Below are 21,058 nucleotides of genomic sequence, written 5' to 3'. Positions count from 1 at the left end.
GTATGTGGATGGCAGAATCCCTTTACCTCTGCCATCCTCAAAAATGTTCCTACTGTTTTTGTGTTTTTAAGGATTCCTTTTTTATTCGATTGAGAAAACAATATTTCCCCAACTACGACAATACATGTACTACGACAACATGTCGTAGCAATTCTATTGTGCAGAAAAAAATTGCCGCCCGTGCAGATCCATAGATTTGCCTTCAGAAAATGAATCGAGATTTCCGCTGTAGATATGGGTTTTATTTCCACACGACGACCAAAGTGTATTTTGCACATTGCGTGTCTGCGTCTCCCCATCAACGACGCTGCTGCTACAATTCTATTGTGCAGAAAAAAATTGCCGCCCGTGCAGATCCATAGATTTGCCTTCAGAAAATGAATCGAGATTTCCGCTGTAGATATGGGTTTTATTTCCATACGACGACCAAAGTGTATTTTGCACATTGCGTGTCTGCGTCTCCCCATCAACGACGCTGCTGCTATAATCTGATGAAGAAATTTGCTAAAAAATAACAGAGTATTGGCCTATTGTAACACGAGACACGCCGTAACACCCAGATATCTATGCCGTCATTTCAGCTGAAAGCACGGCATCGAGCGTTTTGATTTTTGCCTCTGTGGTCGGGGTGTGATTTATTTCTCTATTATGATTGATTTTTGTTCCTATGCATCGCAAGGCTGAGATAACCTGAAACAATGGAGCACTTTGTGAATCGAGGAATGGTATGAAAGACCAAATGAAAATCTCTCGAACATGATGCATGAAGACTTCATTCATTTAGTTTAGTTTAATGCCTTTATTGCAGACGCGTATAAAACAAATTGTTGTGCAAAAGAACTTAGTTCCTAATAAAAACGCAGGTCCACTAAATAGGGGCATTTTGGGTAATCACTCTTAAAAAGTAATGCCAATAATATAAGCACACTTAATAATAATAATAATAATAATAATAATAACAATAAGACTTGTAATGCGCACATATCCACCCTGCTGGGTGTTCAAGGCGCAGTAAAAGAAAAAAAAAAAAAAAACACAACACAAAGAAAAACAGACACAACAAAATTAGTCATTGAAAATCTGTGACATAAGATAAGTTTTGAGAAGAGACTTGAATTTTGCGGTACAAAGACAAGATCGAAGATTAAGTGGTAGAGAGTTCCAGATGCGTGGCGCGGCTGAAGGAAAAGACCTGTCACCCCATGAGTGTCGAGACTTGGGTTCAATGAGGAGAAGCATGGAACTTGATCGAAGGTTCCTTGATGGAGTGTAAACTTGAAGCAGTTCAGAAATATAGTGGGGAGCCTTGCCATTTAGAGCTTTGTGGACAATGAGCATCAGCTTGAAGATGATTCGTTGAGAGATAGCTGGGAGCCAGTGTAGTTGTTTCAGAATGGGGGTGATAGAACAGGATTTTCTAGACAGTGTCACAATGCGGGCAGCAGTATTTTGGAGCCGTTGGAGTTGGGAACCTGGTTGTTAGGAAGACTGTAGAGAAGAGCATTGCCGTTGTCAAGACGAGAAGTAACAAATGCGTGAATGACCTTTTCAGTGGCACTTTTGTCCAAGTACTTGCGAATCTTACCTATATTCCTGATGTGATATGATGATAAACGAACAATGTTGTTGATGTGTGGCTGAAGTGTCATCGATGAATCAAAAATAACCCCTAAGTTCCGAGCTTTCAGCGAGGGAGCTATCCGAGCATCACCGTTGGAGATGTATGGCACTGAAACCTTAGTTAACTGTTGACTTGACCCAAATAAAAGGAACTCTGTCTTATCATCGTTTAACTCTGTCTTATCATCGTTTAACTTCAGGAAGTTTTGTTGTGTCCAATGTCGAATCTCTTGGATGCATTTCTCAAGTCTTGCAATAGATGCATTGGGGTTTATCTTTGCATGTGCACTGCAATTTGCTGTTAAGTCCCTGGTTTTTACGAGCCATTACGTTCCTGCTTATTTGGAGGTGAAGTTCGAGGCCCTGGGAGACAATTTCTTTTCATGCAAACTTGCAGTGTCAAGGGAAACAGTTGTTCATCAATTGAGAGATTTCTGTATCTCTAACGGTGGGGAATATTCGGTTACATCGAGTGTTTACTTAAGGACAATCCTACCCGCTTGAAATACAATGCGATACTGCCCCATAGAATCAGAATGTTTACATCTCCGCGGTGTATTTTGTCAATGTACGTATTTCTCAGGTGGGCTTCGGCCACACCGACAAGCTTCAACGATATCGTGTATGAATACGTTAAGTGATGCCTAGTCCCAAGTTGACAGCTTGAAGAGTCAACGGTCTATTTTGTTCTTGTATATATATCTTTTTTTATTATTTGCATAACTAGATTTTTCCCGGGTCTTACAGTTTGACATCTCTCTCTCTGTCTCTCTCTCTCTCTCTCTCTCAGAGGCGCAGACAGAAGTGTTTATGTCAATGTTTCTTAGGTCCCCCGTGGTCAGACTTACATCAGAGCTTGGGTACTTTTCTCCCGTACGCGTGATGACCCGACCAGGGACCTTCCGGTCGTGCGAATGGAAAAATATAGTCCCGCGGAGAGAAGAGAGGGACCCCGGTCTTATATTAGCAGGGCCTCTTCAAAGTAACTCCAAAATGACAGAAAACACTCAAACGAATTACACAAGTGCTTTTGGCTTATTAGTATAGCACTAGTAGCGGACAAACGCAACCCCAGACCCAATGTATCTTACTGTTGAAACGCATGAATGACAATGACTGTACGTAATAGGCCGTGCCCCCTTTTAAAGGAAATGGCTGATGAGATTGCATCCGGACCTTATTTAAGGTAGGCAATCTCTTCGGACTACCGTCGATTTTTTTTCCCATCGTGGGTGATAATCTCCGTCCATACACCAAAGAGACACGTCAGAAGCTATAGTGGTAGACAGAGTCTTGGGTCCTTGTTTTCAACGAGACGGACTAGTCTTTGAAGGCGAACTCATCCGTTCCACATAGAGTCAGCAACCCTTCGGTTAGGCACGGAGATACTATTTTCTTCCTCCATAGGTTAGGTATGTAAACAGTTATGTGGTTGGTACGAATGTTTTCTTTAAGAGTGTAAGACCATTCTTGCAACTGGACTGGCAATGGCAACTTGACTTTTGTTGATGAAAGAGTAGCTTTCATATGGGCTTCGAGGCGATGCATGGTGAGGTATATTTGATTGGCGGTAACACGCCAGGTTTGTACTGTAGAGAACTGTCTTGCTTTATATTCTACTACCGCGAAGTAGATTTTCGGAATTCGGGAGACATCTCAGTTTGAAAAAGAATGGCCTGCAAAGCAATACAGTTATCGAAAGAGCATGATCTACCTGGAAACAAATCTTTCATTACTGATTTGGAACTGGCCATTCAATGTTATACTCCCAATACAGCTTTACTATTGACAAACTAAATGACTAGTCTGGTCCACATGCGAGGGATTGGTAGGATTTGAGACTTTCAATGGTGGCGATAAAACCCAAGGTTTTTCGTTACACCTCGTACAAATCAGAGCCTTGCTCTATATGGTTTCCTGGTGAAGAAGTGTGGTTGGTCTGAAAAGAACCGGTGGTGCACACAATTCCATACAAATGTCACTGATTTGGGAATACGTGTCCTCGTTTCTGTCTGGCAAATCCAAAGTGTTAAAGCGAGAGTTGACTTAGTTTTACATTTAAAGGCAGTAAACGCTATCCGTAAGCACTCAACATAATTATTAGCATAAAACCTTACTTGGTAACGAGTAATAGGGAGAGGTTGAAAGTATAAAACGTAGTGAGAAACGGCTCCCTCTGTAGTGACGTAGTTTTCGAGAAAGAAGTAATTTTCCACGAATTTGATTTCGAGACCTCATTAGAGTTTGAGGTTTGGAAGTCAAGCATCTGAGAGTACACAACTTCGTGTGCCAAGGGTGTGTTTCTTCCATTATTATCTCGCAACTTCGACGCCCAATTGAGCTCAAATTTTCACAGGTTTGTTATTTTATGCAAAAGTTGGGATACACCGGTGAGAATACTGGTAGCCGAAAACGCCTATTATAATTAGAACACAATCTACATTCAGGTTGACGGTTTTGTTATGAGATAAAATAACACTCTATATACACCTTAAAGCTTAAATAGGTCATGAAGTTTAACAACACAACACGCGAAATATAATTAATCAATTCACTTGTGTTACAATGACATAGAAATAAAAGAATCGAATGGTCGAAAATAACGGGTTACTTTGCCTTGAAAAGAACATTAGATAATTGGTTCATGTATATCTGTGATCTTCTCGGGTTTTTTATTACAAATTCTGTAATGTTCCTTTTAACGAAGCGTGATCTGTAATTACTCCGGTTATTAAAGACAGAACAACTCGTGGTTGTGCCAGGTCGTTCTGGTTCAACCCTTCATTACTGTGTCACAGTACTTTTCCAGCCTGCTCAATTACTGAGGCACATGTGGAACGTGCTATTCCAATAAAAACATATGTGTGTATTACCCAAGCTAATGGGAAAGTAAACCGTGTGGTTTAGATAAGGCTGCGATACATCAATGGTTCCTGAAAATTGTTGCTGTTTCTGTTCAAGTTCAGTTGTTTTCGACAAGCAAATCCATCATCCTTTAAAGACACTGGACACTATTGGTAATTGTCGAAGACCAGTATTCTCACTTGTGTATCTCAACATATACATAAAATAACAAACCTGTGAACATTTGAGCTCGATTGGTCGTCGGAGTTGTGAGATAACTATGAAGGAAAAATCACCATTGTCACTCGAAGTTGAGTGCTTTCAAATGCTTGATTTCGAGACCTCAAATTCTAAATCTGAGGTCTAGAAATCAAATTCATGTAAAATTATTTCTTTCTCAAAAACTATTCCACTTCAGAGGGAGCCGTTTCTCACAATTTGTTATACTATCAACCTCTCCCCATTACTCGTTACCAAGTAAGGTTTTATGCTAATAATTATTTTGAGTAATTACTAATAGTGTCCACTGCCTTTAAGCAACCTCTGAAACTACAATGTGACATGGTTGTGTTTTGTCGTGTGCTTATTCGATCTACCAAATCAAACAAATTGTAAGAGCTGAGTTAATGGTGCAAAGTTTTTCATATATTTCATTTATGGTGTGTCGTAGCTGAGCGGATATTATAGCACCGGACTCGAGTTGCAGTGTTTGTGTTTCTGGTCGACGTTGGGTTCGAGTCCCGGCCGTTGCACATGTTTCCATGAGCAAGATAATTAAAGGCAATGAACACTATTGGTCATTACTCATAATAATTATTATCATAAAACCTTGCTTGATTACGAGTAATGGCGAGAAGTAGATAGTATAAAACATTGTGAGAAATGGCTCCCTCTGAAGTAATGTAGTTTTCAAGAAAGAACTAATTTTCCACTAATTTGATTTCGAGACCTTAGATTTAGAATCTGAGGTCTCGAAATCAAGCATCTGTAAGCACACAACTTCGTGTGACAAGGGTGTTTTTTCTTTCATTATTATCTTGCAACTTTGACGTCCAATTGAGCTCACATTTTTACAGGTTTGTACTGTTATGCATATTATGTTGAGATACACCAAGTGAGAAGACTGGTCTTTGACAAATACTGATAGTGTCCAGTGTCTTAAGCCGTGGTTCCAGGTGTCAAGGGGGTTATCAAGGCCTCTTATGGGGAACACTCTCACACTTATAGGAATGATAGGCTTTTAAAGTTCAATAATAATGTAAGATTTTTAATATATCTCAAGTAAATTACCTAGTTGTTAAATGCATTTTGTAACTATTACTTTTGAGCTAACATTCTTAGTCTAATTCTCAGTCTGACGTATGAATGTGTCAAAATTACGTCACAAGTTACGCAACAGCGATATGTCACATTACATATATGAATGCATTGTATTGCATATATTACTATGTAACATTACGCGCAAGCGAACGATTTTGTCACATTATTACGTATGAATTTATCAAAATTCATCATATCTTACGCACCAGCATAGATAAAGTCATTATTTATACAGGGTAGCCCCATCAGTGTAAAAACACGGTTCTCTCTGGGGGCCCTGTAGAAAAAAGCAATACACAGAACAAGAGATAAACAAATACACATGTATAAAGAACAAACACCACAAAAGCAACAACAGCACTCTATACCACCAGGAACAAAACAGAGAAAAAAGGCAGCAAAAAGCCAATAGTGCAAAATAAATCAATGACTCCGTAAACGCCGGTACCTAGAAGTGAATGAAGTCAAGTTTGGCTCATTACGCAATCTCTCGGGCAAACCGCTCTATAAAAGGGAACCTTCGTAAAAAATGCTTCTTTTGCTTTGCTCATCAGTCCTCACTTTAGGCACACACAACCCATTACTCTCTGCATTTCTGGTGGAATAGGTATGCGTTCGATGAATGCATCAAATTGCATCATATACCTTACACACCAGCTAATGTCACATTGCGTAGGAATATATCAAATTCATAACTTACGCAACAGCTATACCACATTACGTTTGAATTCATCAAATTGCATCATAACTTACGCACCAGCTAATGACACATTACGTATGAATGTATCAAATTGTATCGTAACTAAATTACGCACGAGATAAAGTGACAATACTTATGAATGTATAAAATTGCATACACAATATTACGTATGAATGTATCAAACTGCATCATACCTTACGCACCACAGACAATGCCCAATACGTATAGGCGAATGACCGTTGCGTAAATTGATTTTCTTGCTGTAAAACCCTCAGTCATTCCGGTTAATGTAATTCTCGTCTAGGCTTTTGGTAAAGCCCAACGACCGACTGAATTAATTATTACTGTCCTGACTTTTCCAGTGGTTTGAGAGACAACTGCGGCCTGTCGTGACTCCTGACATTGCCCCGTAGGTACATTCTTGTTAAAGGCAGTGGACACTATTGGTAATTGTCAAAGACTAGCCTTCACAGTTGGTGTATCTCAATATATGCATAAAATAAAATTTGAGCTCAATCGGTCATCGAAGTTGCGAGATAATAATGAAGAAAAAAAACACCCTTGTCACACGAAGTTGTGTGCGTTTAATAGATGGTTGATTTCGAGACCTCAAATTCTAAATCTGAGGTCTCGAAATCAATTTCATGGAAAATTGCTTCTTTCTCGAAAACTATGGCACTTCAGAGGGAGCCATTTCTCACAATGTTTTATACCATCAACCTCTCCCCATTACTCGTCACCAAGTAAGGCTTTATGCTAACAATTGTTTTGAGTAATTACCAATAGTGTCCACTGCCTTTAAAGGAAAGTACCGGCAACTTATTGGGTTTTTTTTAAGTCCAACCTCTAGATAGCAACTGTTGTTTACATAAAATTAATGAAAACATCAATGGGGGACTTTCAGGACGCTTGGTGGCAGCAGACTTACCAGGTAAAATCCATTGTTCTTAGCAATGTGCGCATGCTCAGAACTACGCAAACAATGGACATTTACCTGGTAAGTCTGCTGCCACCTAGCGTTCAAAAGTCTCCTATTGAACGTGACATTGTTTTTGGCCTCGTCACATTGCAAGAAATTGGGGTGCTAAAATTAACATCATTTGTGTTGTCACATGAAGATACCGAACAGCGAATGAACACTAAGTATGTAACATCATGAATACATTCACCCGTGACCTTTACCGTATTATTACCACCCTGGATATGTCAAACTATTTCGGGCAGAAAGTAAACATAAGTTGACGAGGATAACACGAATCCAATCAACATATTGTTAACTTACAGCAATTAAGCTACAAACCAATACCTTCAATTAGGTCGTCATATCATCATCTGGTTTCTACCGAAGCTTATTGCCTTCAAAACAAAAAGAAAGCTAATAAAAAAAATCACTTGCCAAATGCGTATACATTTAGTATGCAGCCTATGTGTCAGCCTCTATCTGTTGTATTTCTTAATGGACACAAATAGCTGCATTTTCACATGGAGATATCCCTAATTCATTCTCTGGCTTTAACAAAAAATGCGCCAAAGTGATATCTCAACCTGGCTATAGATCGAGACGGCATTTTCTAGTCCCAAACGAGAGGGTTTGTTCCCCGCGGCCGAATCGAAGCGATCGCTCGCCAGTCCACGACACCTGTAAAAGAGTATGTCACCCGCGCAAAACCTTCTGCCGACGATGATGAGTTTGTAACATTTTCCTTTCTTTTGATGTTTCTCTCTGTGTGTCTGACCTTATGGCATGAGAAACCCGCGCATTTCTCATGAGGACCCAAAGGCGAAAGAAACAAATTGTTTGATACAATCATCAGCTTCATCAGTATAAACCCGGTGTCTATAGGTAGTTTTTTTCCTTTGCATCCGAAGGCAGAAGATAGAGAGAGAGAAAAAAAACGTGTGTGGGAAAAAAGAACCAAATTGAGTTTGCACCTGGATGAAAAGCAAGCCTGCGACTTGTAATTGGTAAATATATTCCTTTATCGTCTACATTTACGTATGTCACGATCTGTCATTCTGCTAATCAGCCTCTAACGTGAAGTCTCATTGACGGATTATATATAGCTGAATGTTCATTGTGTAGTTTTAGGCGGGATGAATTTAAGGCTTGATACGTGATTGGTTTAGCCAATCAGAGCACATTCTCGTATATAGTTGAAGTTCCTATTAAACACAATCTGTGAAGCTGTCATGATAGTCAAATTGTGACTTCTCAGTTTTCTCCACACACCTTTTTTATGATTAACGACTGTGTGCGCTTAATTTTGTTTCCTACAATAGCAATGTTCAGACACAAAACTTTTTTAGAATACTTATAGTAGCAATCTTTAGTTTCAATCAAAACACCAAATGTTCGGTTTCTTTTTTGTGTATTTTTGTTGTAAATTACATTATTTCAGACACTCAGAAAATTTCTCTTGGGGAATAGTTTAATCGTTATCGTTATATTTTCCCCCTGACAATCTCCAATGCTGTACTTTTTTCTTTAAAACAAAGATTTATTTAAATTGCGTATATATACCGCCAACAAAAGCATCTCTCCCGTTAGTAATACGCAACGGGATATCCCAAGTTAATCCATGTTTGCTTTCAATTTGGTTATAAATTACTCATATTTGATGGATTGTCTCCGGGAACTGTCCTGAAGTCAAGGTATTTGGTTTCAAAAGGTAGCGGTGAAACGTCCCGGCGTCTAGCCTTCTCACATCCATGGTGATAATTTGCTATCTTTAAAGGGAAGGTGTCGTTCAGTAATCACTCCTTAAAGTAGTGGACACTATTGGTTATTATTCAAAATAATTTTTAGCATGTAAAAACTTACTTGGTAATGGGCAATGGGGAGCTGTTGGTAGTATAAAACATTTTGAGAAACGGCTCCCTCGTAGGTTTGGAGATAGAGGTAATTTCTCACTCAAATAATACAAAAACTTCAGCTGAAGCCTTTTATTAGGCATCTGAGAGCACATACAAATTTGTGCAACAATGGTGTTTCTTCTGTCCATGAAGTCTCAAGCAACTTCGATGACCAATTTAGTCAAAATTTAGTCAAGAATACTGGTCTTTGACAATATTACCAAAGATGTCGAATGCCTTTAAAGGGTGTATGTACTTTTTGTAGGACAAAAAACACAATGTCCACAGATTTACACTAAACTTACACAGTTTGAAGATAATGATAGTAGAAAGCTTCCCTGAAAATATTACGTGCTGAGGTGCTGTAGTTTTGGGGAAATAAGTACACCAATGTTATGAAATCAAAATATTAATTAAGCATTTACAAACGTACTTTCATGACACTGTTTTACTCATTTCTCTAAAACTACAGCACCTCATGTAAGTAATATTTGAAAGGAAGCTTTCCACTGTCGTTATCTTCAAACCCTGTAAGTTTAATGTAAATCTATGTACATTTCGAAAAAGTATCCAAATCCTTTAAAATGAATATTGTGTTTGGTAATCACTTTAAAAGTAATGCCAATCAAAACGTATACAATCAATGGATAGAAGTATACAGCAATTTCGATAGTACAATGGATGTTGTGAATAATTTCATATACGAAGTTATGTGATTACGGGGGGAAATATCAGCTTCTATTCCAAAAATTTAGATCTAAGAAACGTTACGGTGAAAGGTTTTTCAGATAGTGTAATTCTAAATACGGATTATTCTGTCCTGATGCGGTGACATAACCGCTCAAGATTTTCGATAATAATCTCAATTCAGTTTTATGTTTTATCTCTGTATTTATATAAAACTAAAACAATCGGACGGTTGCAGTATGTTTACTGGGTGACCGCAATTGACCACATTAGACGTTTTTTTAACGCATAGTTTATAAAAGATTAGTGCTGGTTCATTCTAATTATTTGCATTCATTATTTTGATATAAATATTTCATTATATTTTGCTCTTGTTACAAGGCCTGACTGGGTGTGTATGAATTGTGTTTTTAAATCCTTGTGTGTTGTTTCTTGTGCAATATTTGTAACTGCCTTTTGTAACCTTTAATGTTGTTGTGGTGATTTACAAACTTGTGTGAGCAAAAATAAGTTTTCCTTTTTTTTTTTTTTTTTTTGGGGGGGGGGAGGGAGTAATACAGTTTGTTATGTATTATGTCTAGACTTCGCCCACACTGTAATTCTCCTGTAATGAAAATATCTTGTTGTGCAACTGTTGTCTATAAGGAGTAACTACGTGACCTCAGTGCGGATTCTCAATGGAAAACACTGTAAAAAGTTAATGTTTCCAAGGGTGCTTTGACAATATTTCCGACGGAAACATGTCTCCGTAAGATTTAGTCCTCCTCTGGGGAACTATAATAATCAGTAAACCTCCAGATTGAAATTTTAAACATTTCGACAATTTCTACCGCAGTCCTTGATTTACCCTTTAAAGCTTGATATGTCAGCACTGTACTGACAAAATATAGTCCTGACTTATGACTAGAAGTACGAGTTACTAAAAACTTACAGTTTACAGTTTTTCAGTAAGGACGTGTCACTCGTCCTCAATCGAGATAAGACCATAACTTAAAGGCCAAGTCACACTGCAGCAATAACGAAAACGATCACGATAACGACGCAAAGAGAACGCATTCTATTGGTTGAATGTGTCACGCAGAATACGCCCGCGCCAGTCAACCAATTGAGGGCGTGCATTTTCAACGTTGTCGTTTTCGTTCTCGTTATCGTTCTCGTTATCGATATGTATTTATGCTAACAACCAATCTTATGTTAACAACAATTAATTTAAGTAGGCCTAGGCTTTAAAGGGCCTATGTAACTTTTGTAGGACAAAAAACACAATGTCCACAGATGTACACTAAACTTACACAGTTTGAAGATAATGATGGTAGAAACCTTCCCTGAAAATACTATGTCCTGAGGTGCTGTAGTTTTTGGGAAATGAGTAAAACAATGTCATCAAAATAATGTTCGTCTCATGAGACGAAAACTATTTTAATCATTAACAAACGTATTTTCATGACATTGTTTTACTCATTTCTCAAAAACTTAAGCACCTCAGTTAGTAAGATTTGAAGGGAGCTTTCCACCGTCATTATCTTCTAACCCTGTAAGTTTAATGTAAATCTATGGACATTTTGAAAAAGTACCCAAATCCTTAAAAAAACAGCTCAGGAAAACATAACAACAGCGCAGTGTCTTATACTCAATGCTTAATCACAACAAATACAAGATAACTTGTACTCACGTTTAGCGCACAGTGTGTGACTTATCGACTCGGTAAGAAATTAACCGTGGCTAACACTTTGAGTGGTTCGTGTTTGTTTAATTTGCGGCCATTACGCCGTTAGACACAATTACTTGAACGGGCGCTGTCAATGACACAGCATGCCTGTACCTGGCAGCGCTGTTGGGGCTAAGGGAAAAAGGCACATTACGCTAGATCTTACTGTTGCGTTACAAGATTACATGCTCTTTTTTTAGACAAAACAAAACAAGACCTGTGTTGACTGTATGCTTTGACAATAAACCTTGTAGCTTTGCTAACAAATCAGTCTGTATACACGCTGGAAGGAATGTTGTGCGTCGAGTAGCTCTTCCGAGCAATTTAAAATTGAATATAAATGTAATTCTTTGTGATAGCGTCAGTCACTCATTTGCGCATTGCTATGTACGAATAGGTACGATTTGTTTTTGTCCTTTTGTTTACACATAGAGACCCTTCAAAACATGTCCGCGGGGTCGAGCGAATAGTACGGTGGGTGCAATTTAATTGCTTACGACGTACAACCATAAAGTTCAGGGTAGGTTCAGCGTTCTTCCTTTAAATGCGAGGTTATACCTTTGATTTGGGGAATCGTTTGATTGTTTTGATCATTTTGTAAATGTATACAATAAAACTTTTGCAAATTTCATTTTAAATTGTGGTCGCGTTTCGCCGAAAATCAGGAGCGAGTAATGTCCACGCAGGATAATCATACACACAATCTGAGAAGCGTTATTCCTGGCAGTGACGCAGATTCAAATTTAGGGGCATACAAATTTATATCTTGTTATAAACCACATTACATAAGTGAATGTTTCTCAACATGTTGTATACTATCAAAAGCTGTTGTTTAGACTTCTAACAACGAGGTTGGTTTTACCATTAAGTTTAAGAGTGATAACCAAACGCATACCTTCCCTTTAACGCATTATTGTATGGTCTAGAAAAGTTAGTTTCAAACTATTATGATCTTGGAGTAACACGGCGGTTAAAGAGACACCAATTGATTTCCCCTGATATATTTATTCCTTTTTTTGTTTTCTTCTTTTACAATAGGCCTCTTTACGCCGGTGACATCTGAACAGCTGTTTCAAGCAGCTTTAGTTGCTCTCTAACTTGATGCTTTTAATTATTTACTATTTAGTTTACGTGACTATGGAATGAATGTGTGAAGTTTTGCAGCACGTTTTGCCACAAATTCGATAAGGCAATCACCTAAAACCTTGTTCAATACCTCTTGACTATACCTTCCAGTTCGATAGCGTATTTCTTCCGAAATTCTGCCAAAAGATTTCTTGAGCCTTATTGGCTAAGACTGTGTATAGGCCTATACGTCGCCCCCCCCCCCCCCCCCCATTTTTACCTTATGCCATTTGTCTAGCCTTTATTCAAAGCGCACGCCTCCGTGGCACCCCTCGTTCTGGTTTTATTTTCGTGCGTGACATTTTGGGTCGTGTGATGGTGTCACGTGCGCCTTGACTTAAGGCTGCTATTCGTCCTGGTGTACGGTCATAGAATCACAAATCTTTGTACTATATGTTTTTTGTTTTGTACTGCGGGGTTACTGTTTACTTTACGTGACAATCGTTTGGAACGTGCGTAATTTATAGCTGCAAGTCTTGTGACAACTCCAATGGTCAACATGGGACCTTTTTGGTTGCAACTTTCCCTCTACATTGTCAGCAATTTGCGTCCAGGTTTTTGTCAACGGTTAAAGGCAGTGGACACTAATAGTAATTACTCAAAATAATGTTTTTGCATAAAACATCACTTGGTAAAGAGTAATGGGTAGAGGTAAAACATTCTGAGAAACGGCTCCCTCTGAAGTGACGTAGTTTTCAAAAAATGAGTAATTGTCCAAGAATTTGATTTCGAGACCTCAGATTTAGAATTTGAGGTATTGAAATCAAGCATCTGAAAGCACACAACTTCGTGTGGCAAGGGTGTTTTTTTTTCTTTCTTTCGTAGTTATCTCGCAACTCCGACGACCAATTGAGCTCAATATTCACAGGTTTGTTATTTTTATGCATATGTTGAGATACACACTAAGTGAGAAGACTAGTCTTTAACAATTACCAATAGTGTCCTCTGTCTTTAAGCGCGTGTGTTTTTCACTGTTTCAATGATTTATTTAATCTAATTGTCTTGTTTTTAATTTGGGGAGGCATTCCTATTGCCTTGAAAATTTTGAGCCTGTTTTTGTTCCCTTCTTCAGTTTTGATAGTTTGGTTCATCTGCTATTGTACGACTGATTTATTACACCAAGGTTGCCTGCACAGTTTTGTTTCCTGCCTCTTCTAATCAAAACACTCTTGATTTATAACCCCCCTGTGGTCCCTGGCATGATCCAATGGTTTATGAGCTGACCAGAGTGATCTCGGATTTTTTTTTTTTTTTTTCATTTACCATTGACAATTGGCAACCGATTGGCAGTTTTGTCCTACCCCCCTCCCCTCCCAACCAAATAACTGACATCCACTGATTGACACCCCTATGTGTGAGGTGTAGCATATCATATCATTAGATATGTGTAGCACATTACAACACGAATTGTGGACCCGTATTGAAGAATAGGATGTTCCTTTTGTATGTGTACAAAACGAAGGAATGTCCCAACATTAAATTATCTATGGCCTATTTATTTTATTTTTTTATTTTTTTCGGTTTAAGAGGAAAACGGAATGACTCTCAAATGAGTTTCAAATATTATAGTAAGCAAGCTTGTTCTGTTGTGGCTCTCCGGCGAAACGTCACAACAACATGATGTGCGCTTTCGGCAGGCAAATGTTTCGGTCAAATTGGTGATTTCGTTAGTTTAGTTATGGTGCCGAATGACTCCGGCCGAGTAAACAATATCTACAAAATTGGCTACGATTAAAGAAAGCCCCAAATTTGATACCGAATTAATTGACTAGTTGCTAGCTAAAGAGGTATACGGTGTGTTGCCTTTCTACTTTTACTTATTAGACTTACTTGTCTGAGACAAGTAATTTTAAAGGAACACATTGCCTTGGATCGGACGAGTTGGTCTATAAAAAAAAACGTTTGAAACTGATTGTTATGAAATGCGTGGTTAGAAAGATGTTTTAAAAGTAGAATATAATTATCCACACAAGTATCACTCAAAATTGTACGGTTTTCATTTTACGTCGCGTCGTGTTTTTAGTCGACGAGGTAAAAAGAAAACCACGCAATTTCAAGGCATATTATTGTGTAGATCATTGTATTCTACTTTTACAGCATCTTTCTAACCAGATCGATTTTATAACAAACGGATACAGAACGCTTTTCAAAGACCAACTCGACCGATCCAAGGCAACGTGTTCCTTTAATACAGTAGAAATTGTCTTAGCATGGAGCTATAGTCTTATAGACAGTATTTACGTGGCTAAAAAAAATAGTCTGTCTTCTTTTCCGTGTACAGTGATGTGTACCAACAAAAACATGCTATCCGTGGCGGCTAATTTGCATTTTTTATTTTGTGTTTTCCAGCATCATGTCGAACCTCACGGAGGTCGACCCCACCGCCTCGTCCCCAGGCAGCTGGACCCCGTATTCCACGGAGACCTTCGTGATGAACTCCTCGGACGATGAGACAGCGCCCTCTCTCGGCAATATGATGGAAGTCAATGAGGACACCGCGCCGATGATCGTTTACTCTGTTGTGGATAAGATGCTGATCATCGTTGTCATGCCGATAATCTTCACCATCGGCGTGCTGGGAAATAGTGCAGTGATTATTGCATTCTTCCGCTACTTATACATGAGGACGGTGACCAACCACTATCTTATCAATCTTGCCGTTGCAGACCTGACATTTTTGCTCTTCTCGGTGCCCCAGTTTTGGGTGCAGTACTTAACCACGCCAATCATAGGCGACTACACGTATCTTCCTTTAGAGTTCTGCAAAATCAATATCTTTTTAACTGACAGTGCTGTCATTGCGTCTGCACTGATAGTCATCCTAGTGACGTTCGAGAGGTACATTGCTACTTGCTGGCCGTTTCGTTTTCGACGTTTCAGCACCAAAAAACGGACGATCATTTTGTGCTCATTGGTGTGGCTTTTCTCGCTTACCTACAAAGTCCCGTCGCTGGTGTTCTCCGTGAAAGTCAAGTACGCCCTCATGTGGAACATGCCGCCCACGAATTCATCGTCAGTGCGCCCTCAGTCGATTGAATATTGCGATTACTGCTACCCTCGTTACGCCCTTCAATGTGTCCGCTTTCGAAAATCCATGACATTTGACCAGTTATTGTTACTCTCCGTCATTCCAGTGACGTGTATCTTATACACGTTGACCATGATTCAACTCCACAAGTCGGCGCGTGCAACCTACGTCACGGTCTTGGAGGGAGTGACGTCAAACATCGTCAAGAAGCAAGTTGTGCGCATGCTCATCGTTACCATTGTGGTCTACATCATCTGCATCACCCCGTTTAGGATTCTGAACCTCTTCAACATCTACGAGCACTCGCTGCCGCCTAATCTGATCTGGGTCATGGTCAACATATCGCGGATCATGATTTACACGAACTCGGCCGTTAATCCCTTCATTTACAACGTCATGAGCGAAAGGTACAGGCGAGCTTTTAAGGACTTGTTCGTTATGTGTTGGCCATGCTGTCCGAAGGATCGACGTATGGCTAATAATAATGGCTCGTTAGAAATCGGAATGAAGCTGTGTAGGCTCCCGTCTGACAGGAGATATGTGTAGTGTACTTGTGTCTCGTTATTTTAAAGTAATTGTCATTGGAATGTCTTAAAGTAACAATAATTGTCTGTAGTCTTGATATTTTGGAACGCTCTAGAGTCGGTGGCTGAGTTTAAGGCAGTGTGTTCTTGGCCTGAGTGTGCAGTGTTCGCACGCCCAACCGATGAGAACACCACCTGTGAACAACGCTGAACAGGAGCACCACACCACCCTCCAGCGGGGATCAGTCCAACTTCGTTCCCAGAGTTTGTCGAACAGTACGAGGCTGACGGCTCTCTCACTGTAAACATGGTTGGAAATCAAGTAAAACCATGGGGACGAGATTGGGATCTTTGAGAACAACACACTGTACAAAATGGCACTACATTATCATCGTTCGGGTGGAAGATACATGAACAGTGATTCTACGTGTTCTTGATCATCCAACAACACACCGCGTGAACTCGATCATCGATGCTCGTTTGAACAATGTCGACAGAGGGCGCAATTATAGTATCATGACGTACTTCAATTTTCGATTCATTCATATTGAAGTGAAGAAGACTGTTCCCTGCTGCTTCTGTCCTCCGGGAAGAATGATGTGTCTGCATGAAATGTCGCCATCTTGATTGTTTGTTCTGCATCGCTCAACGGAGACTGTGGTCTTCACAGCTTGCTTCGTATAGACGCAATTAAATTGTTGAAGCAATTAGAAACCCTATTATTGTTAACCCTCGCCCAAAAAAGGGAGAGTCGTTATAGTGTAGTCTGATAACGTTTTAAACGTTCCATGATTTTAATGGCAGCTGGGACTACTCTTGTTGGCGTTATGCTTTATAAAGGCTAAACACGAGTGCAAGATTTGCCGACTATTATAACTCACTCTTTAACAGCTCAAATAAATTCAACAGGGTCTTGGAGCTGGACTCGGTGGATGGAAACGGCTTATGGTTGGACTTTAATTATTGAAATCGTCTATTATGTAGTCTCAGCCATACACGTTTAGTGACACTGTCTGTTTTAGCCCATCGTCAACAGACGGATTGCACATGACGTCATTGACCACCATCTTTGATGTGAAACAATGGAAAATGTCAACGCGGTCAATGCAAGGAATACGTGGCATTCACTGAACTGTTCGTGTAGAGAGTATAGATGAACCTGTTTTCTTCGCCAACGTGGTTGTTAGATGCCATTGTGGTCTTAATGCAGCATGCGCAACCCACTAGTCTTGCACTCAAAGATTGATAAAACTCTCCAAAATGTGATACAGTGACAAATGAATTTTCTTTTAACGGAAATGCGATTCCTCATATTCATAGAAAACGAGTTAGTTTGTAGTTTAATTTGCTCGGTATGTACACAGAAGAGTAATTTGTATTGAAAGGTCATGGTGTTTTTGTCGGGAGAAGGGTTTGTCCTCAGTGTGGGTGTGTGTGTGTGTGTTCGTGTCCCCCGTTACGATACATTGACCCATATCCACTTGACTATATAGGCAAAATTCCATAGAGCTGCGTAAAGCCATTGGACCCTTTCGGTACAGAAAAAAATTAAAAAGTTCACAGATTTACAAATAACTTACAGGGTTTACAGAAGGTAGTGGTGAAATACTTCTCTTGAAATATTATTCCATGAAATGCTTTACTTTTTGAGAAAACAGTAAAACAATATCAATTCTCGTTAACGAGAATTACGGATTTATTTTAAACACATGTCATGACACGGCGAAACGCGCGGATACAAGGGTGGGTTTTCCCGTTATTTTCTCCCGACTCTGATGACCGATTAAGCCCAAATTTTCACAGGTTTGTCATTTGATATAGAAGTTGTGATACACGAAGTGTGGGCCTTGGACAATACTGTTTACCGAAAGGGTCCAATGGCTTTAAGCACAAAACAACCTTTAGCACAACGACATTTTGCTTGCGTGAATAAGCTTACCAGCCAAATACCATGTCACATGTTCAATTTATGATTGGTATACGTTGACTCGTATATAATGAATATAGGGTAGATGGCCTCAGCTTTCGATCCAAACCGGACCTTTTTCAGAGGCATAAAATAAGTACAAACAAATACATATCCATTTATAGAAAAAGGGAGGGGAAATGGGTTAAGGGAATGATCCAGAAAGAAGCGGGAAAGTAACAGCCAATCAAAGTTTTATTTCAGAAACAATTGGTGGCTATGAACCAATAGGATTTGACCCATATCTGTACATATAGATTGGGCCCAATTTCACAAATACAACTTAAGTTAAAACAACTACATGTTTTGCTTACCAGAATAAGGTTGCCAGCCAAAATACCATGTAACGTGTGCAATCTGTGACTGGTGCCCTGCTTATTTCTGCTAAGCAGAAAGTTGCTTAGCATTATTTTCTCTTATAAGCAGCTCTATGAAATCGGGCCTGTTCCACTGTTATAGACACTGTTCCAGTCTAAGCCCATGTAGTGCTCGTGATGGAGTGTCGGTCACGTTTTGGGATGGATTCCCCCTGTCAGTGACGTAAGCTTTCTAACCTGTGGTTTGATTGGTCTGAGGTGATGTGGGTGCAGCTGTCAAACGTCACTTTTCGGACCAATCAAAACACAGATATTGAAAGCTACTTCCGCTCGTCTGCACGGAGTGAGTCCTGTGTATTATGTAATGCAGTATATGTACGAATGATTTGACTGCGTATGTGAAATGAATGTAGATGAATGGTGATTGTACTAGGGGATTGACGTTTAGGCTCAATCGCAGATCTCTGGCTTCGCTCGACCCCATTACCAGCGGCCAAGCTATCCAGGACCGCTGGGAAGGGCGTATCAGTTTGGGCAGATTCTTGACCAGGAAGTACGTCATGCATGCAGTGCATAGAAGTGTGAGCGTGATGCATGATGGGACTGAGCATTTTCGGGAAATTATACCAATGATCGTGCTCGATACGTTTGCCCGTCCCAGCGCGTTTGGTTAAAGGCAGTGGACACTATTGGTAATTACTCAAAATAATTATTAGCATAAAACTTCACTTGTTAACCAGTAATGGGGAGAGGTTGGCAGTATAAAACTTTGGCCTTTGGTTAATTACTGGTCAATGACAGAAACAGTTACTGGTTACGACCGCGAAAACGCACGCTGGATGTTCAGTAGACTGGGCCCCAGCATGTCTTTATCCCTCGAAGAATGACGTCATACGTTCAGGCTAGATGTTCAGGCTCGGGCCGGATGTAAACAAATGGTCACAAGAGGGCGACATTCTCCTTCACAGTAACCCATTTGATGACATGCCTTTCGTATCATGTTTTATTCGAAGATGACATGCCTTTCGTATCATTATTTATTCAAAGAAGCAAAGACGAACTGCCAAATTATTGTTTGGTTGAGAATAGTTAAGAGGGTTTTGCCGGCTTTGCAATAAAAGTATTTAGTTCACTGGTCAAGGTATATTCATGAAGTGTGGACCCATTTTCTGTCTTTGCTGAAATGGACCTGCTCATCTTTTATGGCGGTTTACTCTTTTGATTAAATGTATCTTCATAATTAAGTATGTTTAAAATGTTATGAATGTTCTTTTCCAGTCTCCATTTTCTAATCACTCAAGCATTTGTCTTTCAACTTAAAGTGTTGTCAAATTTAGTAATGAAACTTGTAGGGCTTCTCCCAATTTACAACATGGTTCTTTCATTGTTTTTTGTTAATTCACCACCGCCCTCTCCTGAATGAACAACTCCATTTTAAGGCCAGTTTCCAACTTCGTTCCCAAGTTAAGGTCACTCGACCTCTCCTTAACATTGTTTTCACTGCATGCTTTTGCAGGTCATCGTAAAGAGGGGGAGGGCACGCTTCGTAGTCTTGTTTGACGACCCTTGTAGTATTAGTCTCCGTTAGAGGGCGCAATACACCGACTGCATGAGACCGGTTTCAGTCTCATGCAGTCTCATGCAGTCTCATACACCGGGCCTGCCATACACTGATATTGGTCTTGGGCTCTACTCTGCGTCGTGGTCTTGGTCTTGGTCTTGGTCTTCCCCGTGGTCGACTTCTTGATCAATGTTTCAAACGGGCCAATCACCCGACTATTTGATCATGTTTCAATATAAAGTAACCTGCTAAAAGGGTCAATTAGCCTGACGTTTCGACCCTAGCAGAGTCTTTCTAGAAAGGCTAAAATGACAACACGCAACCAACTTGAGCAGGTAACTAAAGTGTAACGTACCAGTCAGGTACGTAGAGATACATGAATAGAGAGAGAGAGAGCTCACAGAGAGAGACAGGGGAGAGAGTCAGAGAGCAACGGACAAAACTGTGAATTTTGAGACCGTTTGACTAAACCCTGGCGTAGTACACAACTTTTGTTTACAACACCTCGCACCAATGTCCCCGCTCCAGAGGTAGCCCCACCCCCCCCCCCTCGCCACCCATCCCCTCAGTTACATGCAATTTAAACCCTTTTATCGTCAAATTTAATATTTTGTTGTGATGTTAACTTATAAGTAAAAAAGCGTATAAACCTAATAAAAACTAAGGTGTGATTATGATTTTCATTACATGTCGATCTGTATAGGTTTACATTGTTGCCACTGGTACTCCGCTGTTATTTGCGTGTCGTGGCCGAGCGGTTAAGTGCACCGAATTCAAGCTCTGCGTGTTTGATCAGCTGAGTGTG

General features: G+C 39.8%; 1 protein-coding gene across 5 annotated transcripts in view; it reads left to right on the top strand.

The window, feature by feature from the left end:
* LOC139937620 (neuromedin-U receptor 2-like) overlaps positions 1-20,814 on the top strand; it is a 100,916-nt gene extending 80,102 nt beyond the window's left edge. For 4 of the 5 annotated variants that reach the window (XM_071932851.1, XM_071932853.1, XM_071932850.1 and 1 more), the window contains one exon: positions 15,207-20,814. In XM_071932851.1, coding sequence (XP_071788952.1) covers positions 15,211-16,431 — 1,221 coding nt within the window. In that variant the 5' untranslated portion in view covers positions 15,207-15,210 and the 3' untranslated portion in view covers positions 16,432-20,814. Of the gene's footprint in view, positions 1-2,952; positions 3,033-15,206 lie in introns of those variants that run through there. The other variant, XM_071932854.1, reaches the window with a different exon arrangement.
* The last annotated feature ends 244 nt before the right edge of the window (positions 20,815-21,058 follow it).

Source organism: Asterias amurensis, chromosome 5, assembly GCF_032118995.1.
Source record: "Asterias amurensis chromosome 5, ASM3211899v1".
Taxonomy (NCBI): domain Eukaryota; kingdom Metazoa; phylum Echinodermata; class Asteroidea; order Forcipulatida; family Asteriidae; genus Asterias; species Asterias amurensis.
The sequence above is the reverse complement of the archived record's forward strand: the minus strand, read 5'-3'. Positions and strand labels throughout refer to the sequence as shown.